Here is a 22,619-nt window from a genome sequence, read left to right as displayed (position 1 = left end):
TGTGCCTCTGTTTCTCGGTCTACAGATTGTAACTCGTGAGCAGGGCCCTCATACCTTTTGACTGTAAATACAGTTTGTTGGATTACAGTCTCCTTTTGTAAAGCGCAACGGAATATGCTGCGCTTCATAAAGAAACTGTTAATAAAATATAAATACATGCATCACATGTGCTTGTGTGTGCCCACTGTTTTGGACATGTGCCGGGTGAGTACTTGTATTACTTGTTACACCAACAAGCACAGTACTCACACAGTATAAGCTAATTTTTGTAGCTATTCAAATTCTCAATGAAAATATAATATGAAGGACTAGCTCAAGTACCCGGATGCACTTAGATGTGAAGTCCAGGTGCTGCAGTCCATGATTCTTAATAAGGATTAATTAGTCTAGATTATCTGCAATACATTAACATGCTTATTGTGCAAACAGCAAATCGCGCTATCAGATAAATGGTCACTCTTACAAAATTGTTCTACATGATATGATGTAGCGTGAAACCTATACGGTATTGCATGAACATTTGTCATTTTAATGTTCTTTATATTTTATATTTGATTTTATATTGTGATTGCACCAATAACGACTCTGATGAGGATGATGTCCAGTCCTGTAAGTTAAGTAGTAACTGATATTTTCTGAAATTTGGGCTTATTTTCTTTGAGTAGTGTCTATGGATAAGATGTACAGTACTAAAAAGGTGCCCATACACGTTAATTAACACATACAATTATTGTATATAATATACAATATGCATCTCATCGCATCTCGGTTTTGCGATGAGAGGAGATGAGATCTAGTACAAAAAATATATACTTTTTGTACTAGATCTCATCGCAAAACCAAGATGCGATGAGATGCAATATTATATACAATAATTGTAACATGTATGGCCACCTTTTAAGCTTTAAAAGTGATAATATGGAGAGCAATAAACCACCAGCCAATTTGCCCCTGTCACTTTTAACAACACCTGTTACATGACAGTTAGAGGCTGATTGGCTAGTTGTTTATGACTCTCCACAATTCAAGCTTAGTACATCTGGCCCTATGAATGCTAGTGGTTACAGTAGTGGAGTGATACAGCTGTGGCTTAGTGATGGGGTTTTGGTGACAGTTGGAAGTAGTTCAGGTGCTTGATCATAGGGAAAAATGCAGCCCGCTGGCAACTGGCTTTATCTGTATGAACATTTAATTGTTATATCTGTGTGTTTCGCTGACTCTGATGTTGAGTGCTGATTGTGATTAATCGATCCTTGCAAAAATAGGAGGAGGTCTATCTAGAGCCGCAGCTCCAACTGTTGTACATAGATCTTACCTGGAAGAAATCTCACAAAACGAGGCATAAAATGAAACTGGGGACATGTGGGGCTACGATCTTCCGCAGAAGGACCTAAATGATGGAGTAAAATTAGAAATGCAGTTATTTTCAGTATATAGCAAATAAAGATTACATTGTCATCATGAGCAAAGGAGATGAATCCATAATACTAGCTTTTTTACCCGAATGTCAACACAGTCAACATGACCCTGTCGATCTAATGCTTGGTGACCCAGTGACCATATCCCTTTTTTTAGAACATTAAAATATCCAGAGCCAAGCAAACAAGACAAGACCGGTGTGATTTTTGCTTTCCACATATATTAAATACATAGCAAAGAACCTTCAATCATTGGAATGCCATTCATATCAGTATGTGCACGATACCATACAATCCATTTTAAAAGATAGAACACTATTAACAAATTAAATATCATCTGACGTGGAAGGGTTTCATCCTTGGACCCAGTTTATTGGTCCAATAAAAACCTGATCATGATATGTTGGGCTACATTTTGACTGTCTGTAAATACCCTGTATTGTTGTATCACTGTCCCCTTTGTAAAGCGCAACGGAATATGCTGCGCTATATAAGAAACTGATAATAAATAAATAATAAATAAATAAGCGGTAAACCAGTCAGTGCTAAAAATGCTGCCGATCGATGAGTAATTGAGGCAGTCCGGTAGTAATCGGGGACTCATTTAAAAAAAGTATGGAAACGGTTATGTAAAATGATTTACATATAATACTAGAGGAGTCTTATAATGCCAGCAATGATATATAATGGCAGCAATGATATATAATGCCAGCAATGATAAGCTGTGCTCCTCACAGGCATCCTCATACATCTAACCTTTTAGATGTGCCATGCTGTGACTCAGTAGTGCTAATATATTAGTACAACTTTTTCCATTAAAGTGCATCTTATTCACAAAGTGATGCAAACAGGACACACAAGCAGCTTTAGGTTGATTAAACTGATAGACACTGACACTGTAATGTAACATTATGTATGCAGATATACAGTAGCCATAGTTGCACACAATATATAGGTAGGCTGTTTATAATTTTAATCAGCATAAGCTGCTTGTGCATCATATTTGCACCATTTTGAACATAATATGCATTTTGAAGAAAACTAAAAACACAAAAAGATGCTCTGTGATACCCAGTCACACAACTCCTATGTTATGTGTAATGGGAGTTTGCCGTGCTCCAAGGATAGATGTAAGTGGACACATATGTATACTAATGTCATAGAGCCATGAACACTGCAATATGTACATACAGTACCCTTATTTGACTGCCATAGAACTAACGCTACCTGTAGACAAAAATAATGTGTGCACGCTGTGTCATTAACACTATTGTGCATACAATAGGTCACGCAGCTGAGATATTTTAAGAAAATGTAATGGATAGTAATTTGCATGTTGTAAGGGTGCAATAGAGTATATGACACTACTAATGATGTCATGGGAAGACAGAACTGCCCATTATCGAACAAGAAAACTACAGAAGAAAACAATGACTCACTTTGTTGGGACACAACTTACTAAAATCTAATATTTATTGATAAGCATTAAAATAGGACTCACATACTTATATAAAGAAAACACACGTACTGTATGCAGCTAGATACAAGGATAATTAAATTGGAGAGTAGAGCGAATTTATATACCAATAAAAAAGAAAATGTGAAAAACTGTGCATATGTGTATCAGCCCCAGTCATAAATTATCTCAATTTGGGGATTTTATCCCATGAGCCATTGTTTAGGCCGGCTGATATTTATTCTAAGTGACATAAACGTGAATAATGAAATATTAAAATTAAATATATACAATTAAAATTTGGCAAAATATTTAATTTAAATATTATGACTGAGGCTGATACACAGACAAGTTTTCACATTTTCTTTTTTATTGGTATATAAATTCTCTCTACTTTCCAATTTAATTATCCTTGTATATAGGTGGCATCCATATGTGTTTTCTTTATACAAGTATCCTATTTTAATAAATATTTAATAAATATTAGATTTTAGTTAGAGTGTCATCTTTTTCTTCTGTAGTTTTCATGGTACATTCGTATGACTCTAGGGAGCACCCCCAACAAGAGAAATGAAATAAGGACGAGGTAGGTCTATAATTTACAGTACATTTTGGTTACACTTATGTGAATATATTTAATGATAAGTTAGTGCTAGTCTCCCCCTTTTCTTCATTATATCTAACAAGTAGTACCCCCCATACCCACAGTTTAGTAGAATGTACTGTTTTTCAGAGTGTCCCATGTACCAAGACACAGGATCACTGACTGTACCAGTTTGCAGTTGTGGTTTATCTTTTACTGTAAACTGTAGGTATGACATTAAAATGTGATTTAAATCATTATGTAATAAAGGCAGTAAACCTGCGACATTTGGAGTTTTTGAGATGTTGCAGGCCCCCATTGTCAAATGAAGGTTCAAAAAAGGTTTTTATTAAGATGTTCTATTTTTGCATTAAAATGTGATTTAAATCATTATGTAATAAAGGCAGTAAACCTGCGACATTTGGAGTTTTTGAGATGTTGCAGGCCCCCATTGTCAAATGAAGGTTCAAAAAAGGTTTTTATTAAGATGTTCTATTTTTGCATTGTCTAAAAATCTCATGCTTTTCTTTTTGTACTGGTTACCTTTCAGTTTTATAAAATTTAAAGTTGCAAAAGAGCAGGGGTATGGGTTGACCCCTCAGGCACACACTGTCATACATGGAAAAGGTCACCTTGCACTTATCTGAAGCTGCATGGCATGCTTTCCACCTCATTGTTAAGCGATTAAAGAAAGCTTTAATGTTATCTGAAAGAGTACCTTTTTATTGTTACTGGACCAGAGGTGTGCAATATGCTTCTTTTCTAGAAAGGTCATAAAAAAGTGTGTATGCTCGAATATATGTGGATGGACAAATAGGCTCTCTTATTTAAAAGCTAAATACTGTTTCAAGGACCAGAAAGTATATAATCATTTGTACATAATATAATGTAGCCGATACTGTATACACCACAGGAAGTAACTAGCCACAAGCACTTACAGTATAATACCCTATTGTACTTATCTGTGTGCAATAGGAGTCTGAATTGTGGGAAAACTAGCATTGGGAGTGTTAGATTTTAGGTTGGGGTTATTAATATTAAAACAGACTCTTTTATGGAAGAGGGATGATGACGTGGAAGCCTATCCGTCCTTTGTGAGTTCTAAATATAACAGCAGGTGAGAATTCAAACTTCCAACTTAACTTAATTAAGAATCTTCCACAGGTTGTTACAGCTACAATTTTCCAATGTAAAAAAAATATATATATATTTTGGGAAATTAAAATGAATAGGGGAACAAAATTACACAAAATATGCTGATCAGCGAGCATAGCAATAAGAGTACCTTATGCTTGTGGTTTTGATTTTGACACACAATAAACTAAAAATATCTAACAAGATAGAATTTTACTATGTGCTGTAACACGGAGGAATAAAATAAAATAAAAAAAAAACACAGACATGACACGTAGGCTACTAAATGGTTCAGTGCACGTAAAGCCCACAGGGTAAAACGTTTCAGAAACAGAGTAAAACAAACGTACCAATAAGATTCCAGTCATGAAGCTCTAATATGTCCCTGAACAGATAGGAAGAGAACCGTTCCAGTCCCTTCACACAGAAATGCTGTGGAAAACACACAGGCAATATATTAGTATCCAAACCACCATTAACCTCCTCACAGTGGTGCAGAAAATGACAATTAGGTATACATGTCAATAACGAAGCACAAAAAGGGTCATTATGACACAACATCATTCAGTTATATAAAACCATAGAAATACATCACAATATGCCCTGAACACCTGAAATGTTTTACATTTTAATTCTTGAAGCATAATGGAGAGCTCCTTATGCAGATCTTCTCATTTTTATAAATTCAGTCAAAAATATTGGAATATAGGGCCTGATTCTGGTTCACTCACAAAAGCAAATTCGCTCTCTAATGGAGAAAGTTATGTGCACTGTTGGTGGGGCAGATGTAACATGTGCAGAGAGTTAGATTAGGATGGCAGCAGCTAAATGTACTGGGAGTAACTCTGTAAGGTGCTGGTAGGTTGGCACAGGTATCTGGAGCCATGCTGACTGCAGTGCATCCCACAGCTGCTGGACAGTGCATGCTGGAGGATCCATAGAGCAAACCTGAAGATCATACATGTCAACTCTGTTCACCGATTCATCAATCAATCTTGTGAACGTCTTTATAGATGGATTAAACTATTGAGGGTCAAAAGATGAGTGTCCATGCTTTAATAGGAAGTTTTCATGTATGTCCGGTTTGGATATGTTGGTGTTTTGGAAAAATTCTTTTACCCGTAGGGATCTCCCAAATCTATGTAGATCCACATTCCACTTAAATTCATCGTGTTGGGTTGTTGGTATAAACGACAGTCCACGGTTTAATATCCATTCCTTAGTTGGTGCGAGGACAGATTGAATATCAGTTTTGGTTTTTCTTTTTGTTTGTCGGAGGTTTTGCGGATCCGGTCCGACTGCCCCCCGCACCTGCTTCTGCTGCGGGTTTTCCCCCGGTTCTGGCCCGGGTAGCCCGGCCTAAAGGGAGCGCTGGGGTCTGTGTGTTTTCATCGGAATCTTCCACCAAAAAATCACTGTCACTTGTATATCTGGAGTGATCCCTGTTTTGCCGATCTCTCCAGGTGGGTCTCTGTTGTTGTCGACCCCTAAATCTAGGGGGTGAATTACAGCTAAGCCACCTATATACACGTCCATCTTCATAGTCGGCTTCTACTGTATTCCACTTTTTATTTTTAAATTTTTCTAACTCCTTTTTATGTTGATCGATTTGAGCTTCAAGTTTCTCCCAGAGGGCTTGATTTTTCTTATCATGCAAAGTTTGTGCATGTTCTTGCTTACAGGCTGCAAGTAGTACACAAACTCATTTTACACTGAAGCACAATAGTTTGGTGACTGCATAGCAGTACTGTAAAAAGGCATGTTGTACTAGAGTGAATGTGGTATGAACCCACCACAACTGGTGAGATGTGTTGCCTGACATCGGAGACAGTGATGGGACTGTCATTCTCCGAGACATGGCAGAGAAAAAGCAGAACTTTAATCAAACTGTGTGGGTCACAGAATACGGTTGTCCCTGAAGACGGAAACCCAGAATCGGAAACATGTCAACTCAAACTGACATTTGTAGGCTATGAAGATACAGCACAGATTGACCCATTTAGCCACGGGGTGCCCTAAGTAACCTTGCAGCTGTATTACTGAGCAATGTTCTAGTAAATTGGTCTCCGCTCATTTGTACTCACACCTGATAGAGTTACAGACAAACATGAGCAAGGTCTTCATTAAGACACATACATTATTTGAAACATGAGGTTAATACAGACCCTTGCTGTCATTTCAACAGGCCCCAAAGATTAACTAACCTTGTCAGAAAAACTAGATCATCAGTAAAAGGCATGATATAAAAGGTAGGTGCAGCCTTTAAACAAGCATACCCCAAGTTACATTTAATTTGTTAAGTATTTATCTGTAAGTTATTTAAAATCACAGTACAGCTACACTGACTCATGTGCATATGCACTCATACAACTTAGGGATATTAGTGGGCATTTGCCACAAAGGAGACCTTGTTAATTATTCCAATGATAAGCCTTCCAGCTACACCTCATGAGGGCTCGCTTACAGGGTGTGGATCAGTTGGTCACCAGCAAGTTGTTAGACAGTCAGTAGGTGAACACCATTAGGTCAACATGCATCTAGGTCGACATGCAGGAAGGTCGACATGGGGTTTTTCAGTTTTTTTACCCAAATGTTGACACAGTCGACATAAAAACAGGTTAAAGTGCACCCTGTCCCCTCAGCATGCTTCGGGCTTGGCACACTATTTTATTTTCCCACCACGCCCTAGTGCAGTGGTCAGGGAAATCGGTCCTCATTACCCCACACAGTGAATGTTTTGCTGGTAACCCAGCAGGTGCAGAGGTGTACTAATTACTCAGACACATTTTATAAGGTCCGCAGGTGGAGTTAATTATTTCACTTGTGATTCTGTGAGGAGACCTGCAAAACATGCACTGCGTGGGGTAATGAGGCACGAGTTCCCTGACCACTGCCCTAGTGGATGGTAGGGCATTAGATGCCGCCTGCCGGCATGTCGGCTCAAAAAACAGTGAAAATCCCCATGTCGACCTTTTGATTGTCAACCTAACCCATGTCGACCTAGACTCATTTCGACCTTCCTGCATGTCTACCTAGACACATGTCGACTTAAATGCATGTCGACCTAATGACTAACAACTTGCTGGTGACCCAATGACCGTATCTCCTCTTACAAATGATCGTGAGTGAGTATTGGGGCCTGCACACGGGAAGATTTCAGGGCATTTTCTGAGCAATCTAAACAGATCGCTTAGAGAATGCCCCTAGCTCCGTGTGTAGGGGCCATTAACAATAGGAATGCGTGGCCCCGCTCGTCGCCATTGACCGGCGATATCTAGTTAATCATCGGTCAGGGCCAACGTTCTCACTGCCAGAACACTCAGCACACAGCGCTGTGTGCTGAGCGAACTAGAATAGCTCAGAATGCTCAGCAAATCCGAGGCCTCTCAGTAAAGATCATGGCTAACCCATTTGCTTAGATCATTATCAATCTGCTACTAAAAAGGAAACTTATTTTTATTATTTTTATTTTAAAAAAAAAGCATTATAGAATAAATAAACCCACAGCATGCAAATTAAATCCAGCTCAATACACCTCTGCAATGTTCTGCACGACAAAGATGCATTGTTAAGCATCTGTACGCACATAGGCAGCCGAGCATGACAATAAGAGTATGTAAAGACTAGCGGGTCCCCTGCTGTATTTTATTGCTAGTTTGCCAACATTACGACAGATTCAAAAGCAGACAATGAATCATTTTGAAGTCTGCATTCATCTTATTTAAAAATGTCATTTCAAGCCTTATAAATATTAGGGGGGGGGGGGGGAATAGGAAGACATAAAAAGCAGCGAGCAGGAGATGTTTGGACAAAAAAGAAAAAAAAAAACACAGAACAGCATAATATGAAAAGAAAATTAGATTCTGTTAATATAATAACGTCTGGTTCATTAGGCTTTAATTATACTCCGCACGCAGCGCTGTAGTTGTCGGTGTCTATTTGAGAAACTGAGATTGTCATCTCCCCCTTAAGCGATGATAAAAGCAATAAACAAATCCTGCAACACTTTGCGAGGGTGTAATGGGCAATCCGTCCTCTCGTGAGAGAAAATATAGTTTAATAAATATTTAAATAACATGATCTGCCGATTAACTCTGCAACTCCAGACCACTTTGGTAACATAAGCTTGCACTGGGTTCTCAAAATCATACAGGTTTAGAAGCCAAAATAAATATATGGGCAAGCAGACACTGAAAGCCCTCGGTCTATTACAGGTGGCTTTCATTACCAAGTTCTGAATGACCCTCTCTCCACACACTATTACCATCAAATAGAATTACCCTTAATGGGAAGAACAGCCCTGCAGGATATGGTGCACAATACAATATGGAACATAAGTCTTTTAAATAAATTGCAAGTCATAGGAGAATGCAAGCGTAGCCGGGACGCAGCAATAGGGCCAGTCTCAATCTGAGCCAAGGAGAAGATTCAAGGATTTATCATATGTAACAATGGGTTTCTAGCCAGAGAAGTGCTCTGTAAACAGAAAAAAAGGCTTCCTCTATTAGTTTGCTGAATGTCACCTTTTTAATGAATTTAGATGAAACAGACAAGAACAAATGTACTCATCGAAAAGAGTGGTGCAAGTTAATTTGCTATTGACTTGCTTGTCACGGCTGGAGAAGGTGCTGATATAATAAAATGCATATGTGTGCCCTGCCCATGAACTGCTTCAATGTCTGAGAGGATGTGGAGAAGTGATCCTCTAATTCACCTGCAGCCTGTGTGTCCCGTTGGGGTTTAGCACAGTCAACAACACTAAACTGGGAGGACATCAAAGAACAAAGCTGTAATGAAGGTGGTGAGAGCACATTCAGCTACTTATTACAAAATCCATTTCTTCGTCTTTAGTACACTGATATCAGGGGAACAGCGATAAAATGTGTATACAGAAAATTGCAAAAGTTCAAATATAGTCAATTAAATGTAAGTCAGATGGACAACGGATTTTATTTGGTGGAATCCAGCAATAAAGGGGTTACATGTTTGCTTCCTTACCTCAGGCATCATTTCCTCAATGAAATGAATTGTGTAGTCAATGTTAAACCGGATTACTTTGCACAGGGGAATCTGCAACAGCAACAAGAACAGCAATCATTTTTTAAGGGATAACTCAAGACTGCAGCATCTCTAAAAGCACTTAGCGCCAAATGAAGGCAGTGTGTAAAACAAAGAGAGAGGAAAAAGTACTGTAGAATGAGAGATGGTCTTTCCAGCACTTCAAGGTTCAGCAGTTCTAACTTTGTAGAACTCTATCACCATCTAGTGGGTGCAGCGGTTATGTCGGTTTAATTCTTACCAGTTTACATACGAACATCCAAAGTAAATAGCCGCCTGTGGGAATACTGTTCACTCAAGAACCCAGCAGATTCAGTTAGCAGCCATAAACAGATTTGATGCAAGCTAACTGGGGAGGAAAACCTTGCTGGTCTTTGGTGTGAGCATAACACAAGCATGTTTAGCCTCTTGTAATAACACAATATATGAGCTGAAACATATCACAGGAAGTTTGGAAATTGGATCTGCTCAATGACGTAGCATATTGTTCCAACCAGCCCAATCGATCTGTAGATGTATGGCCACCTTTAGTTTAAGGAATAAGGTATAATGCAATTGTAGAGCACTTTTGTGGTTCCAAGAAGAGGAAAAAAAAAAAAAAAGGCTTATTTGCACTAATACATAGCAGACACTTTGGACAGGTATACTTGGTCCAACTTAGAGTTGCATACGAGTTAGTGACATACAAATTTGTGAGGTTGAAACAAAAAAAGACATCAGTCCATGGAGTTCAAACTAGTTTTGCATACCTCCCAACAGTCCCGATTACAGCGGGACAGTCCCGATTATCAGGGCCTGTCCCGCTGTCCCTCCCGCGGCCGGCAGTGTCCCGCGGTGAGGGGGGGCTGTTGGGAGTCCCCCGTCGGCTGCTAAGCAGCGGGGAATAAACGCTGTGCGCATGGGGGCGTGGCCTCGTGGGAGAGCCGCGAGTATAGGCCACGCCCCGAAATTTCCGGCGCACCTACGGCACGCAGCAGCTACGTCCCTCCTCGGGGACGTCAGAAGTTGGAAGGGATGGTTTTGTAATGGCTTCACTGATATAAATACACATTTTGCACCATCGCATTAATATGATCATAGCTTTCTCATGCACCCTAGAAAAGCTCATTCACCTGAAACCTGTGACAGCTGCCCCTTTAAAACTAATTCAGGTGTGTTAGGTGTCTGCCTCATCTTTAAAAGCCATAAAGGTACTGTACTTGGCAGGTGAGCTTTAAACCAAGAAAAAACACATGTTCATTTTAGCTATGATGTGTCAGTAGTTGCCAGGTTCTTGAGAGACCAGTTGTTAGTGTAGGACTTGCAGTGAAATGGGGTCCCTTGGCGATGGGCTGCAAGCTTACATGCATTGATCAATTCATGAATTAAAACCCCATTATTTATTTGGTACTTGTGTATTATCATGGCGCCCACTACTCCATTATCGTAGAGGGCTATTCAGGGTAGTGAAATTGCATTGCATGCCATATTGTATGGCATGCGATGGGATTCTCCTATGTAATGTATTCACTGCTCTGTGTCAGTGAATCCATTAAAAAGATAGGATGCGATAAAAAAAAAAATGCATCGCATACCATTATTGTATGGCATGTGATGCAAAGAGATATCGGTTCTGATGGAACCCCCCACTATCCACGTCATCCCGAAGCGTGGCGAGCGCAGAGAGCCCCGTGAGGGGCGGCGGTACGCATCCGACCGACCTTTTCATACCCCCACTATCCAAGCCGGCGTGGAGATGATTTTATATAGTGTGGTGAGAGCAGTGATCCCGAAGCGTGGCGTGGCGAGCCTCGCGAGGGGGCGTGTAATACATGTAACATAATACACCTCCGCTCGCCACACTATATAAAATCAACTCCACACCGACGTGGATAGTGGGGGTATGAAAAGGTCGGTCGGAAGCGTACCACTGCGCTCGCCACGCTTCGGAATCACGTCGATACTGGGGGGGGGGGGCATTAATAAATGACATATGTCATTTAATGCTATAGTACATTAAATGCCATTATAAGCGCCAAAATCGCATCGCATAGCATGCTATACCATAACGGCATGCAATGCGATGCGATTTCACTACGTTAGCGTACGTAGTAAATTTGGGCGCCATGATAATACACAAGTACCATTTATTTAATTGATTATGTGTATGTTAAGGTGAGTTAGTATATTATGGTGAGTGCTGGGCTCCCTGTATTTGTATTTACTAGAGTGTTTGGTCACAGGCCACTGCACCCCATTCTTAAGAATGGCGAGTGTGGTGGTACACCTGTATCTCTCTCTCTCTCTATCTCTCTCTCTATCTATCTATCTTAAGGCTAACACTGCTCAAGTGAGGAGCAGTGTTAGCTTCAAGTGCTTTGAATACTAGCGGCCACTAGATGGCGCCTGGTGGAGCAATTCAAATGTTGCTTCGGTCTGGCATGCACATGTCTGGTAACTAGTAACACAATAAAAGGCAGTAAAAAACTTTCACAATAGTGAACAGGAGGGATAAGAATGAAACACAATCAAGAACAAAACACTCAAAAAAGAGTAAAAATGATAAAAAAGTAAGCATAACTGCACAAATAAAGATGACATTTCAATACTATAAGCACTCAGATAATATTAGCTCACCAACTGAGCAAACTAATGAGAACATTTAACAGCACTTACAGAAGGGCCCAATTCAGACCTGCTAACTAGGCTGTGGAAATTTGCTGCCTAGCGAGCAGGTAAAAACCGCCCCACTTACAGAATCCCTGTGACACAATATGAGCGGATATGTACACTTATACATCTGCTCACATGCGGCCATACAGAAGAAAAAAATCATTCGATGGTCGCTCACCATCTAATGATTTTTTTTCTTTTTGCAGATAGTAGTAAGCCTGAACTTACTTTTATCCTTCAAGGTGATGGCTGAATTGGGGACGGGCACCAACGTCATCCACCTGCCCGAGCAGGCATGGACAAGCCTGCATTCGTAGGGGTAAAACCATTGTTTCTATGGGCGTTTTGGCAGAAGGTGCCTGCTCCGGGGGCATGTGCAGACTCACACCATCAGGGACAGGGACGAATTGGGACCTATGCGAACAGTTCTGAATCGGACCCTTAATTACTTTATATAGTACTTGAAACTAGGAGTTAATAGCAAGTTAGAAACAACCCAGTAAGGAAGTGAAAAACAGTCTGAATGGTTGAGAAAAGGATCAACACTTGGTCACATTCATTCCCATCCAAGATGATGTGGACATGCAAGACTCCAGCACAGGGGTTCCCAAACTTTTTTGAATCACGGCAACCCAAAGCCTCAGTAGTATTTTGCGATACCCCTAGGCTAAAGGTTTCTCATTGAGAAAGTTAGAAACAAATATTAAGTTAAATAAATTGTGTGTATATCTCATCCTTTGGATCAGTTATGTGGTAATGAACAGGATTCAGGGGTAGATTTATGACCCGGCGATCAGGGGAATATGCGCTATCCCCGTGCGTTATGGCAGGGGATAGCATTTCCCCTGATCTATGACACCCGCTGAGCGCGTGGGGATTTCACGTGAGTAGCGAGATCCCGCGCATGCACAGTGAGCCGGCCGGGGGGAAGGAGACAGCGCATCAGTATTAACTGATGCGCTGTCTCCAGGAGCAGACATCGCCGGAGGGGGGAGTTAGCGCTCCCCCGCTTCGGTGGACAAGATGTTAATACATCTTGTCGGTCTCCCCTCCTGCTTCGCCTCGCTAATGAAGCGAAGCAGGAAGTGCTATAACGGCACGTTTAGCGCCGTTATAATAAATATACCCCTCCTTTCTGTTTGTGCACAATTTGACGGTCATATTAAAAACATAAATAACTTGAAGTGGTCCTGGACCACCAACCCAGGGCACTCCTGCAAGTGTTCCAAGGCACCACAGCATACAGTTTGGGAACCACTGCTCCAGCACATAGAACTTTACATTTGTGACAGATACCTGACAGATTCTTCTAACAAATAAGCAAAGGCATATTTAGCATCATTGTGCCCTAGCTGGTTCTGACTCTGTGGCTCCTTAGCTGGTCAAACTAATTACATTTGAGCTCAAAATGTTTCTTTTTCCGTCGAATGGAGATTCTGCTTGGAAACACTGTAGGGTAAATAGTTCCCATGAGTTACCTTGTCACTCATCCTGTGAAGAATGAAATAAACTAATGGCTTTCGGAAAGGGTGTAAAAACGCCTGGTCCCCATGGCTCAGGAAAGTTACGGATTATGCTTACGATAATTTCTTTTCTTCGGAGTACTTTATGGCAGCCACACAATGGGTTCATCCCTCTCTCCCCTCATAATTAGACAGGTAGTTTTTCCCTAGGACACGCCCCGTTCTCCACCTGTACATTAGCCAGCACCTTCCCCCATGCCTTTAGTCTTTTGACTCGTCTCCGCCACCGATCCTAGGGAAAAACACAAACACGGGGGGGGGGGGGGGGATAATAATATAGGCTGCCATGAAGTACTCCGAAGAAAAGGAATTATCGTAAGCATAATCCGTAACTTTCTTCTTCTTACTTCATGGCAGCCACACAATGGGATATACCAAAGCAGTAGGGTGGGCTACAATACCTTAGATCAAGGCCTGATGTAGAACTCTGCCCCCAAAAGATTCTTCAGATACATCCAATGCATAATGCTTTGCAAAGGTATGTATGGACGACCATGTCGCGGCTTGGCATATGTCTTTTACCGAGACGTTAGCCTCTCTTGCCCAGGAAGTTGCCATTGCTCTAGCCGAGTGTGCCTCTCTTCTACTGGCCGGGTTTGGAAAAAAACAAGGCAAAACAATATCTTGACTCATATGAAAAGAGGAAACCACCTTCGGAAAAAATGATGGTTTAGTTCTCAGGACTACCTTGTCCGGAAATAACTTAAGATAGGGTTCACAGCATAGTAACGCATGCAGCTCCCCTACACGTCTTGCTGACGTGATAGCGACCATAATTGCCACCTTCCATGTAAGAAACTTTAGGTTAGACCTCTCACATGGTTCAAACGGAGTTGTCATGAGACCATTTAGCACTAGATTGAGATCCCACTGAGGAATTATTGGTCTAATCTTTGGACGGATTCTCTTTGCTGCTTGAAAAAATCTTTTTATCAACCCATGGTCTGCCAACTTCTTATCCAGCAGGGCACTGAGAGCCGAAATTTGTACCTTCAGGGTCGCTATTGATAGACCTTTATTGAAACCTTCACAGAGAAATTGTAGAACATGCGATATCCTAGCTTTGGGAAAAGGAAATATATCCTTAGCCCATCCAGCAAAGATCCTCCAGATTCTGTAATATATATCAGACGAGACCTTCTTCCTTGCTTGTAGAAGCATGTCTACTACAACCGGAGACAAACCTTTGTCTGCTAATTGCTTCCTTTCAAACTCCACGCCGCTAAATGTAACTTCTGCGGGTCTTGGCACATTACTGGACCCTGCGTCAGGAGATCGTGCGACACTGGCAGAAACCATGGCTCTGCCACCGCCATGCTTTCTACCATCGGAAACCAGGACCTCCTGGGCCAGTATGGAAGAATGGCTATTGCGCGAACTCTCTCCGATCTGATTTTCCAAAGTACTTTGTGGATGAGTGGGAAAGGTGGAAATATGTACACCAGTGAAAACTCCCACCTCTGGGACAGAGCATCCACCCCCTCTGAACCCCGCACTGGGAGTCTGGAAAAGAATTGAGGAGTCTTCGCATTCCCTGGAGTCGCCATGAGATCTATTTGTGGTTGGCCGAATCTGTGAACTATTTGCCTGAAGACGAAGTTCTTCAGCCCCCATTTTCCTGGCAGTACTTGAGTCCTGCTTAGGAAATCTGCCAGTTGATTTTCTTCCCCTGGTACATGTAGTGCTGAAATGGACAGGAGATGCTTTTCCGCCCAGCTCATGATCAACCGAATTTCTTCCAACAGTGGGCGACTTCTTGTCCCCCCCTGTTTGTTGATATACGCGACCGTGGCTATGTTGTCTGAAAAGACTCGTAGATGGGATTTTTCTATCTCGACGGAGAAAACTCTCATGGCCATATACACTGCTCGAAGTTCTCTATGATTGGATGAGAGATCTGACTCTTGAATGGACCAGATACCTTGGGTAGTTTTGCCTAAACAATGCGCTCCCCACCCTGTGGCGCTTGCGTCTGTTGTCAGCACTACGTACTGTGGGCTTGCAAGAGACATTTTCCTGGACGCCATGTACCTGTTTTGCCACCATTGAAGAGACAACACCACTGGGCGAGGAATCATAATGTAACGATCCAGAGGTACCTGGCTCCTGGTATAGGGGAGGAGATGCCACTGCAGTGTTCTCATATGCCATCTGGCCCACGGAACCACTTCTACTGTAGATGCCATCATCCCTAAGAGACTTATCGGCAGCCTTAGAGGAACTCTTTGATTTCTTTGAATCACCTCTACCAGCTCTTGAATTTTGTCGCATCTCTGGTTGGTCAGGGTAACTTCGAACTGCAATGTGTCTATGACGACGCCTAGATACTGGATAGTTTGTGTAGGTGACAGATGGCTCTTGTTCCAATTGATCAACCATCCATGATCCTGTAAAAATTGAATCACTGTATCTGCATCTCGGACGGCTTCTGCCTCTGACCTTGCTGAGATGAGTAGATCGTCCAGATACGCCCAAATCGCTATGTTCTTTTTTCTTAGGCACTCTATCATGACCACTAGCACTTTTGTGAATACCCTCAGTGAGGACGTGAGACCAAAGGGAAGTCAGGTAAACTGAAGATGGTTTCCTTTGACGCAGAACCTGAGAAATTTTCTGTCTGGTATACATATAGGGACATGAAAATAAGCGTCCTTTAGGTCTATTGAGACTAGGTAGTCTTCCCTTCTCAACCCCATAAGAATAGACTTGGCTGTTTCCATATGGAACTTGCGCTTCCAGATTCTGGCGTTTAAATCTCTTAAGTCCAAGATCGTTCTGAATCCTCCAGAACTTTTTGTTACAACGAACAGGCGAGAGTAAAACCCTAGGCCTTCTTCTGCCTCCGGAACAGACTCTACTGCTCCTGAATTCACCAGGTCCTTTATACTTAGGATCAGAGCTTCTTGCTCCGCCCTTAAAACTGGAATTTGCGAAACTAAAATTTTTTTCCCTTCTGGGTCTTGAAAGAAATTCTAGACGATATCCCGTGGACACCACTTCTAAAACCCAGGAGTCCTGAACAGTTTGTTCCCATACGTAGGCAAACTGCAGCAATCTTCCGGCAACCTGGAAATTGTCCACGGGACACAGCTTGTCACTGTTTTTTATCGCCTCTTTTAACTGTTTGACGGAAAAATGCTCTGGAGATACCCGAGGTATATCTCTCACGAAATGGCCTCCCAGGTCTGTAAGATCTGGCCTGCCTAAAGCTTTGCCTGGGGAAATAATTGGACCCTCTTCCCCTTTTATCTTGGGGGAGTCTTACTGACTTTCCCCCTGACATTCTTTGTATCATCTGGTCAAGTTTACTGCCAAAGAGGAATTATCCCTCAAACGGCAGAGATGCCAACTTGTTTTAAGAGTGGGAGTCTGCCGCCCAGGACTTAAGCCACAGGGCTCTCCTCGCCACTACTCCAGAGGTCAACGCCTTCGCTGAGTAATCCAGCACGTCTAAAGATGCCTCACAGATGTAATCAACAGTAAGCTGAATTTGAGCCAGACTGCTAATAATTTGTTCTCTGGCCACACGCTCTTGTAGATCTTCCTGCAGGGAAGCACACCAGATTCTGAGGGCTCTGGCCGAGGAAGCAATAGCTACCCCTGACTTAATGGAGGTCGAGCAGGAGATGTGCAACCTCTTTAGAGCGCTCTCCATACGCTTTTCCATAGCGTCTTTAAGAGAGGCACCGTCCTCCAAGGGAATAGTTGTCTTGGTGGTGACTTCGGACACAGCAGCATCTATTTTGGGAATACTGCACCATTTTAAAAATTCTGCATCTTCTATTGGGTACATCCTTTCTGTCCTTTTGACAGACCCAATACGCTTATCCGCATTGGCCCACTCTTTAGTGAGTATCTCCTTGACCACCTTATGTACGGGAAAACACCTTCCCTTCCTGGATCTGTCCTAAAACAGTGCATCATACTCAGTTTTAACCGGCTGCTTAGAATTCAGTGTTTTATACAGCTCTTTCAAGACAACTTCCACCAGCTCTAAGTTAAAGGAACACTCCTCTTCCACTAGTTCGCCCGACTCTGCACCAGAGCCCCCAGACCCAGCATCATCGTCGGTATCTGCAGCCGCAGGCACATCACAATCTAAGTCCAAACTGGTCTGGGACCTTGGCCTTTTCCCTTGATATTCCTTTTTGGAAACAAAGTTCTCCTTCATCCAGGCCATTAATTCACTAATCTGGGATACAGTCCCAATACTGGTATCAGCCTCCTTAGCACAACTCTGACACAAGGACTTTTCTCCAGTGAAAATTTTATCACAACCAATGCATGGCTTGCTAACATGTTTCTTCTTGGCCAATTTCTTCTTAGTCCCCACAGGCACACTAGAAGATTTAAATAAACAGTAATCACTAACTATACTGCATAAACCTGACATAAAGAAGCTTAGTCCTCAGAGAGGACTTACCTGGGCAGCAACGCAGAAACCTTCTGAGAGGCTTCCTCTTCCATGTCACACTGGCAGAAATACACAAGGCGTTTAACGCAGGATCTTGTATCCAACACACCAGGAAGCGCCTGTAACACCGGCCAGGCGCATTATAAAGGCTATTTCCGCCTTCCGCACGGCGTCAGGCGGCGTGCACGTCATCTCCGACGCTTGGAACGCACGCCAGCCCGACTTCCTGCCCAGTGAACCGCACACGCTAGTGCTGAACTTTGCGCGCCATACAGAGACGCGTGGCTGAGGTCATAGCAGCGCGCCCAGGTGGAACGCAAGCTGCTGACCCGCCAAAGAACGCCGGAAGTCCCAGTACACGCCGCACAGACACTCCATGCCAACGCCGGCGAGTTGCTGAACAAGCAGTAAGGACTCCCGCCGCTCACCAGGGCTCCGTGTCTGGGGTCCATGCCACCGGCCAAGACCTTCTTTAATGAACCGGCACCGCCATCCCAACGCTGCCCAGGACTGGCAGCGTAACGCCTACCAGTAAGTAAAATAAAAAACCTGCACTACTCTGTCTATCTATCTAGGAGACAGGAAAAAGACTAAAGGCATGGGGGAAGGTGCTGGCTAATGTACAGGTGGAGAACGGGGCGTGTCCTAGGGAAAAACTACCTGTCTAATTATGAGGGGAGAGAGGGATGAACCCATTGTGTGGCTGCCATGAAGTAAGAAGAAGAAAGTTATGCTTCCTACATACAGAAACAGGCAGGACTTAGAAAAAGAGCTTTACATATTAGCCAAATACTATGCTGCAAATTTCCTTCTAATCTGCCTATAATGAAAATCAAAGTGCTAACATATAATGGGAATTCTGTGGTTATCCGTTCACACTTAAGATAGGTTGTAAATGTAAAGTAATACCACATGTAGATCATATATATATTTAACCACTGATTTCAAATTGCAGAGCTCACTCTCTCTCTACAGTCTATGGCAGTGGTAGCCAACCCTAGCCCTCGAGAGCTACCAACAGTTCACATTTTCCAGACAACCTAGCTGCTGCACAGCTGCACTCATTAATCACTGACACAATTTAAAAGACACACAGATGGAGCTAATTAGCTCACTTGTGATTCTGTGAGGAGACCTGCAAAACATGCACTGTTGGTAGCTCTTGAGGACTAGGGTTGGCTACCCCAGGTCTATGGGATTTAGAATACTCCTTGGGTCCAAATTGCTGGAGCTTAAACCTTGTTTCACTTCAAGGGCAATTTCTGGTTCCGACTCAGTTGACTGGTGTCTGAAACTACAAAACCTTTTTTTTTTGCCGCTGGCTACAGTTCAAAGCTGCTTACTGGCTGTGTACCTGTAGGACAACCTAAAGGGAGCATCTACAGCAGGCATGTCCAAAGTCAGGCCCAGAGGCTAATTGTGGCCTGTGCTGTCATTTCAAGCGACCCACAGCCTCCAGCTGGAAGCGGGCAGAGCATCAGATGTGGGAAGCACAGCACAGGACACTAAAGATGGGGCCCCGGCGAGTGCGCCTTTACCTTGCTGTCTGCTGCAGTGAGGAGGTGCCGGCCACCACAGTCAGATGTGTTTGGAGTCTTACCCCTGCTTCTGCAATCGTATATCACCCTACTCCACAATCACAGTGACAGCAGTGTTTGGGGAGTGGGGCAGCTTTATATTGTAACATGCAGTGGGAGCCCAAGCATCTCCGGTCCTTGCAGTTCCTGCTTTGCCTCTCCTTCCTCTGGCTCACACAAGGGGTGGGGAACCATAGAGAAGGGAGGGGGCAGAGTGGGGGACATACAATGATGGAGGGTCAGGCTGGGGTACATACAGTGAATGGAGGCAGTGATAGCCATTCAGAGAATGGGGAGCAGGGGCAGGCTGGGGGACATACAGTGAATGGGGCAGAGTGGGGTACATAGTGAATGGGGGTCATACAGTGAAGGAGGGTCAGGCTTGGGGACATCCAATGAATGGAGGCACTGATGGACATTAAGAGAAGAAGGGCAGGCTGGGGGACAGAGTGAATGGGTGCAGAGTGGGGAACATACAATGAATGGGGGACATACAGTGAAGGAGGGGCAGGCTGGGGGACAGAGTGGGGGACAATTCTGATGTGATTAATGATTCAAAGAACGTCAGCCCCCACACATTTACACTTCAAACTTTTTGTGATGAGGGCCAGATTTGGTGGACACCCCTGATCTACAGTGACCTACAGGGAAGACACAGGCGTAAACAGGAGTTCAATGTAGATTGTATCAACCCTGGAACAATGGCCCTTAGTCAGATCTGATTGCAGTACAAATTTGTTCTCAAAATTGGAAAAACCATGTGCACTGCAGGTAGGACAGATGATGCATGTATAGAGAGAGTTACATTTTGGTGAGTTATTTTGTTTCTGTGCAGGGTAAATATGGCAGCATAATTTTTACGCTGCAATTTAGATTTCAGTTTCAACACACCCCACACAAATTTAACTTTCTCTGCACATGTTACATCTGCCCCACCTGCAGTGCACATGGTTTTGGCCATTTTGAGAACAAATTTGTACTGCGATCAGATCTGAATAAAGATGCCCATACACGGTGCGATGAACTCTGTGCTTTTAGTACTAGATTGCATAGCATCTAATGCAGGCATGTCCAAACTGTGTACCTCCAGCTGTTGTGAAACTACACATCCCAGCATGACTTGCCGTAGTTTTAGCATTCCCTAATAGCAAAACTGTTGCAAGGCATGATGGGATTAGTAGTTTCAAAACAACTGTAGGGCTATAGTTTGGACATGCCTGATCTAGTACAAAAAGCATACAATGTGCTACAGCACCATGCTTTTTGTACTAGACATGATGCAGTCTAGTACTAAAAGCACGGGCAGCACATACTTTATGTGTTGTACGATGGGATGTGCTCGGGAGCATGCATCTCATCGCAATGCCCCATCACACTGTGTATGGGCACCTTAAGGGCCAATGCGCGTCCATGCTGCAGTGTGAAAGTGGTATTGTCCTATATTTTAACTTTTTTGAATCAGCTCCCTAGAGTATCCGAATTTTTTTTCATAGTACCCCTAGGTAAAACTATATTTAAATTAAGTAAATAGTTTTTAAATGTCATGCTTAGGTTTAAAGGACGTGGTTAGGGACAAGATTTGCTTCTTTTTGTCCACATATTTTAGAATTGGCAGCCACAAGCACTGGTTTATTACCCATTTTGTTGACCATAAATAATTTGATTTGGTCTGGACCACTACACTAAGGCACCCCAGGGTGCCACGCCACACAGTTTGGGAATCACTGGTATAGGAGCTGTGACCTGGGTCCAACTCACATTCAATAACCCTGAGGGAAAAAAAAGCAGGCTCCAAGCCCATGATATTATTATGATTATTATTATATTGCTAACATTTAGTGTAAGCATCATCACAGAGATGGTTCTGCAACAACACCCTCCCCAAGTACCAGCACATTCACCTACACTAAAGCAAAATATCTCTGAAGTTTTTGAATTTTTGACCACTATAAGTTTTTGAGTCTATCCCTAACAAAACACTAGCTACACAGTAAACTCCCCCATACATACCACAGATAAAAATTAGAATAGAGAGAAGATGAAAGTTTAAGCAGAGTACTCCCTCTACATTAATTATACACCAGATCCTGGCTCACTCCTGGTTATATGCAACCTGTAACATTTTGAACCATGCAACCCATTTATTAAAATGGTTATCTAAAGTTGTGCATATATAAATTTATAAAGAATGTATTTGATGCCTGAATCGCTGGAATGTTCTATGTATTTACTATTTACCAGGAATCAGGCCAGAAATTCTTTTTATCAACTGTACACAAGTTATATAACGTTTCATTGCAGCTCTGCTTCCTGCAAGCACTGCACATACTGTACCTTCAGAATATAAATAAAAAGGCTTCATATCCCCAATTGCACAGCTATTATGGAATGTACAGTAAGCACATTATCCATTTATTCATTAGAATTTCAAGTACACAATAACAGGGATTAAGAACAATCAAACACGTAGACACTGTCTGGGATAAGAGTGATCAGTTCATTAAATTTCCTCAACAAAGTTGATAATTTTTTATGCTGCTCATTGTAATAATCATAGTTTTATGTTCACTGTAAAAAGTTCCATGTCTAAAATAAAATCTCAATAAAAAAGTGGCCTGTTAAAATACACTTTCAGGCCAGGCTTACTTTAAACTGGGGAAAACTAATCGATCAAAGTGCAAACTGGATAGAACATCTTATGTCTATCCATCAATCTGGACCAACAATTAATAAGGATTTATATGGCCTTAAATCAGGGATGGGAAACCTTTTGCACTCCAGCTGTTGAACTACACATCTCAGCA

General features: G+C 42.4%; 1 protein-coding gene across 1 annotated transcript in view; it reads right to left on the bottom strand.

Moving 5' to 3' along the window:
* The window catches only part of DROSHA (drosha ribonuclease III), a 221,674-nt gene that overhangs the window by 150,320 nt on the left and 48,735 nt on the right, over positions 1 to 22,619 (bottom strand). The window contains exons 10-12 of the mRNA XM_083188077.1: positions 9,590 to 9,661; positions 4,942 to 5,023; positions 1,316 to 1,390 (exon numbers count right to left, since the gene is read on the bottom strand). Coding sequence (XP_083044203.1) covers positions 1,316 to 1,390; positions 4,942 to 5,023; positions 9,590 to 9,661 — 229 coding nt within the window. The remainder of the gene's footprint in view (positions 1 to 1,315; positions 1,391 to 4,941; positions 5,024 to 9,589; positions 9,662 to 22,619) is intronic.

This window comes from Crinia signifera, chromosome 5, assembly GCF_055691185.1.
Source record: "Crinia signifera chromosome 5, ASM5569118v1, whole genome shotgun sequence".
NCBI lineage: Eukaryota > Metazoa > Chordata > Amphibia > Anura > Myobatrachidae > Crinia > Crinia signifera.
Note: the sequence above shows the minus strand (reverse complement) of the source record. Positions and strands in the feature narration are given on the sequence as shown.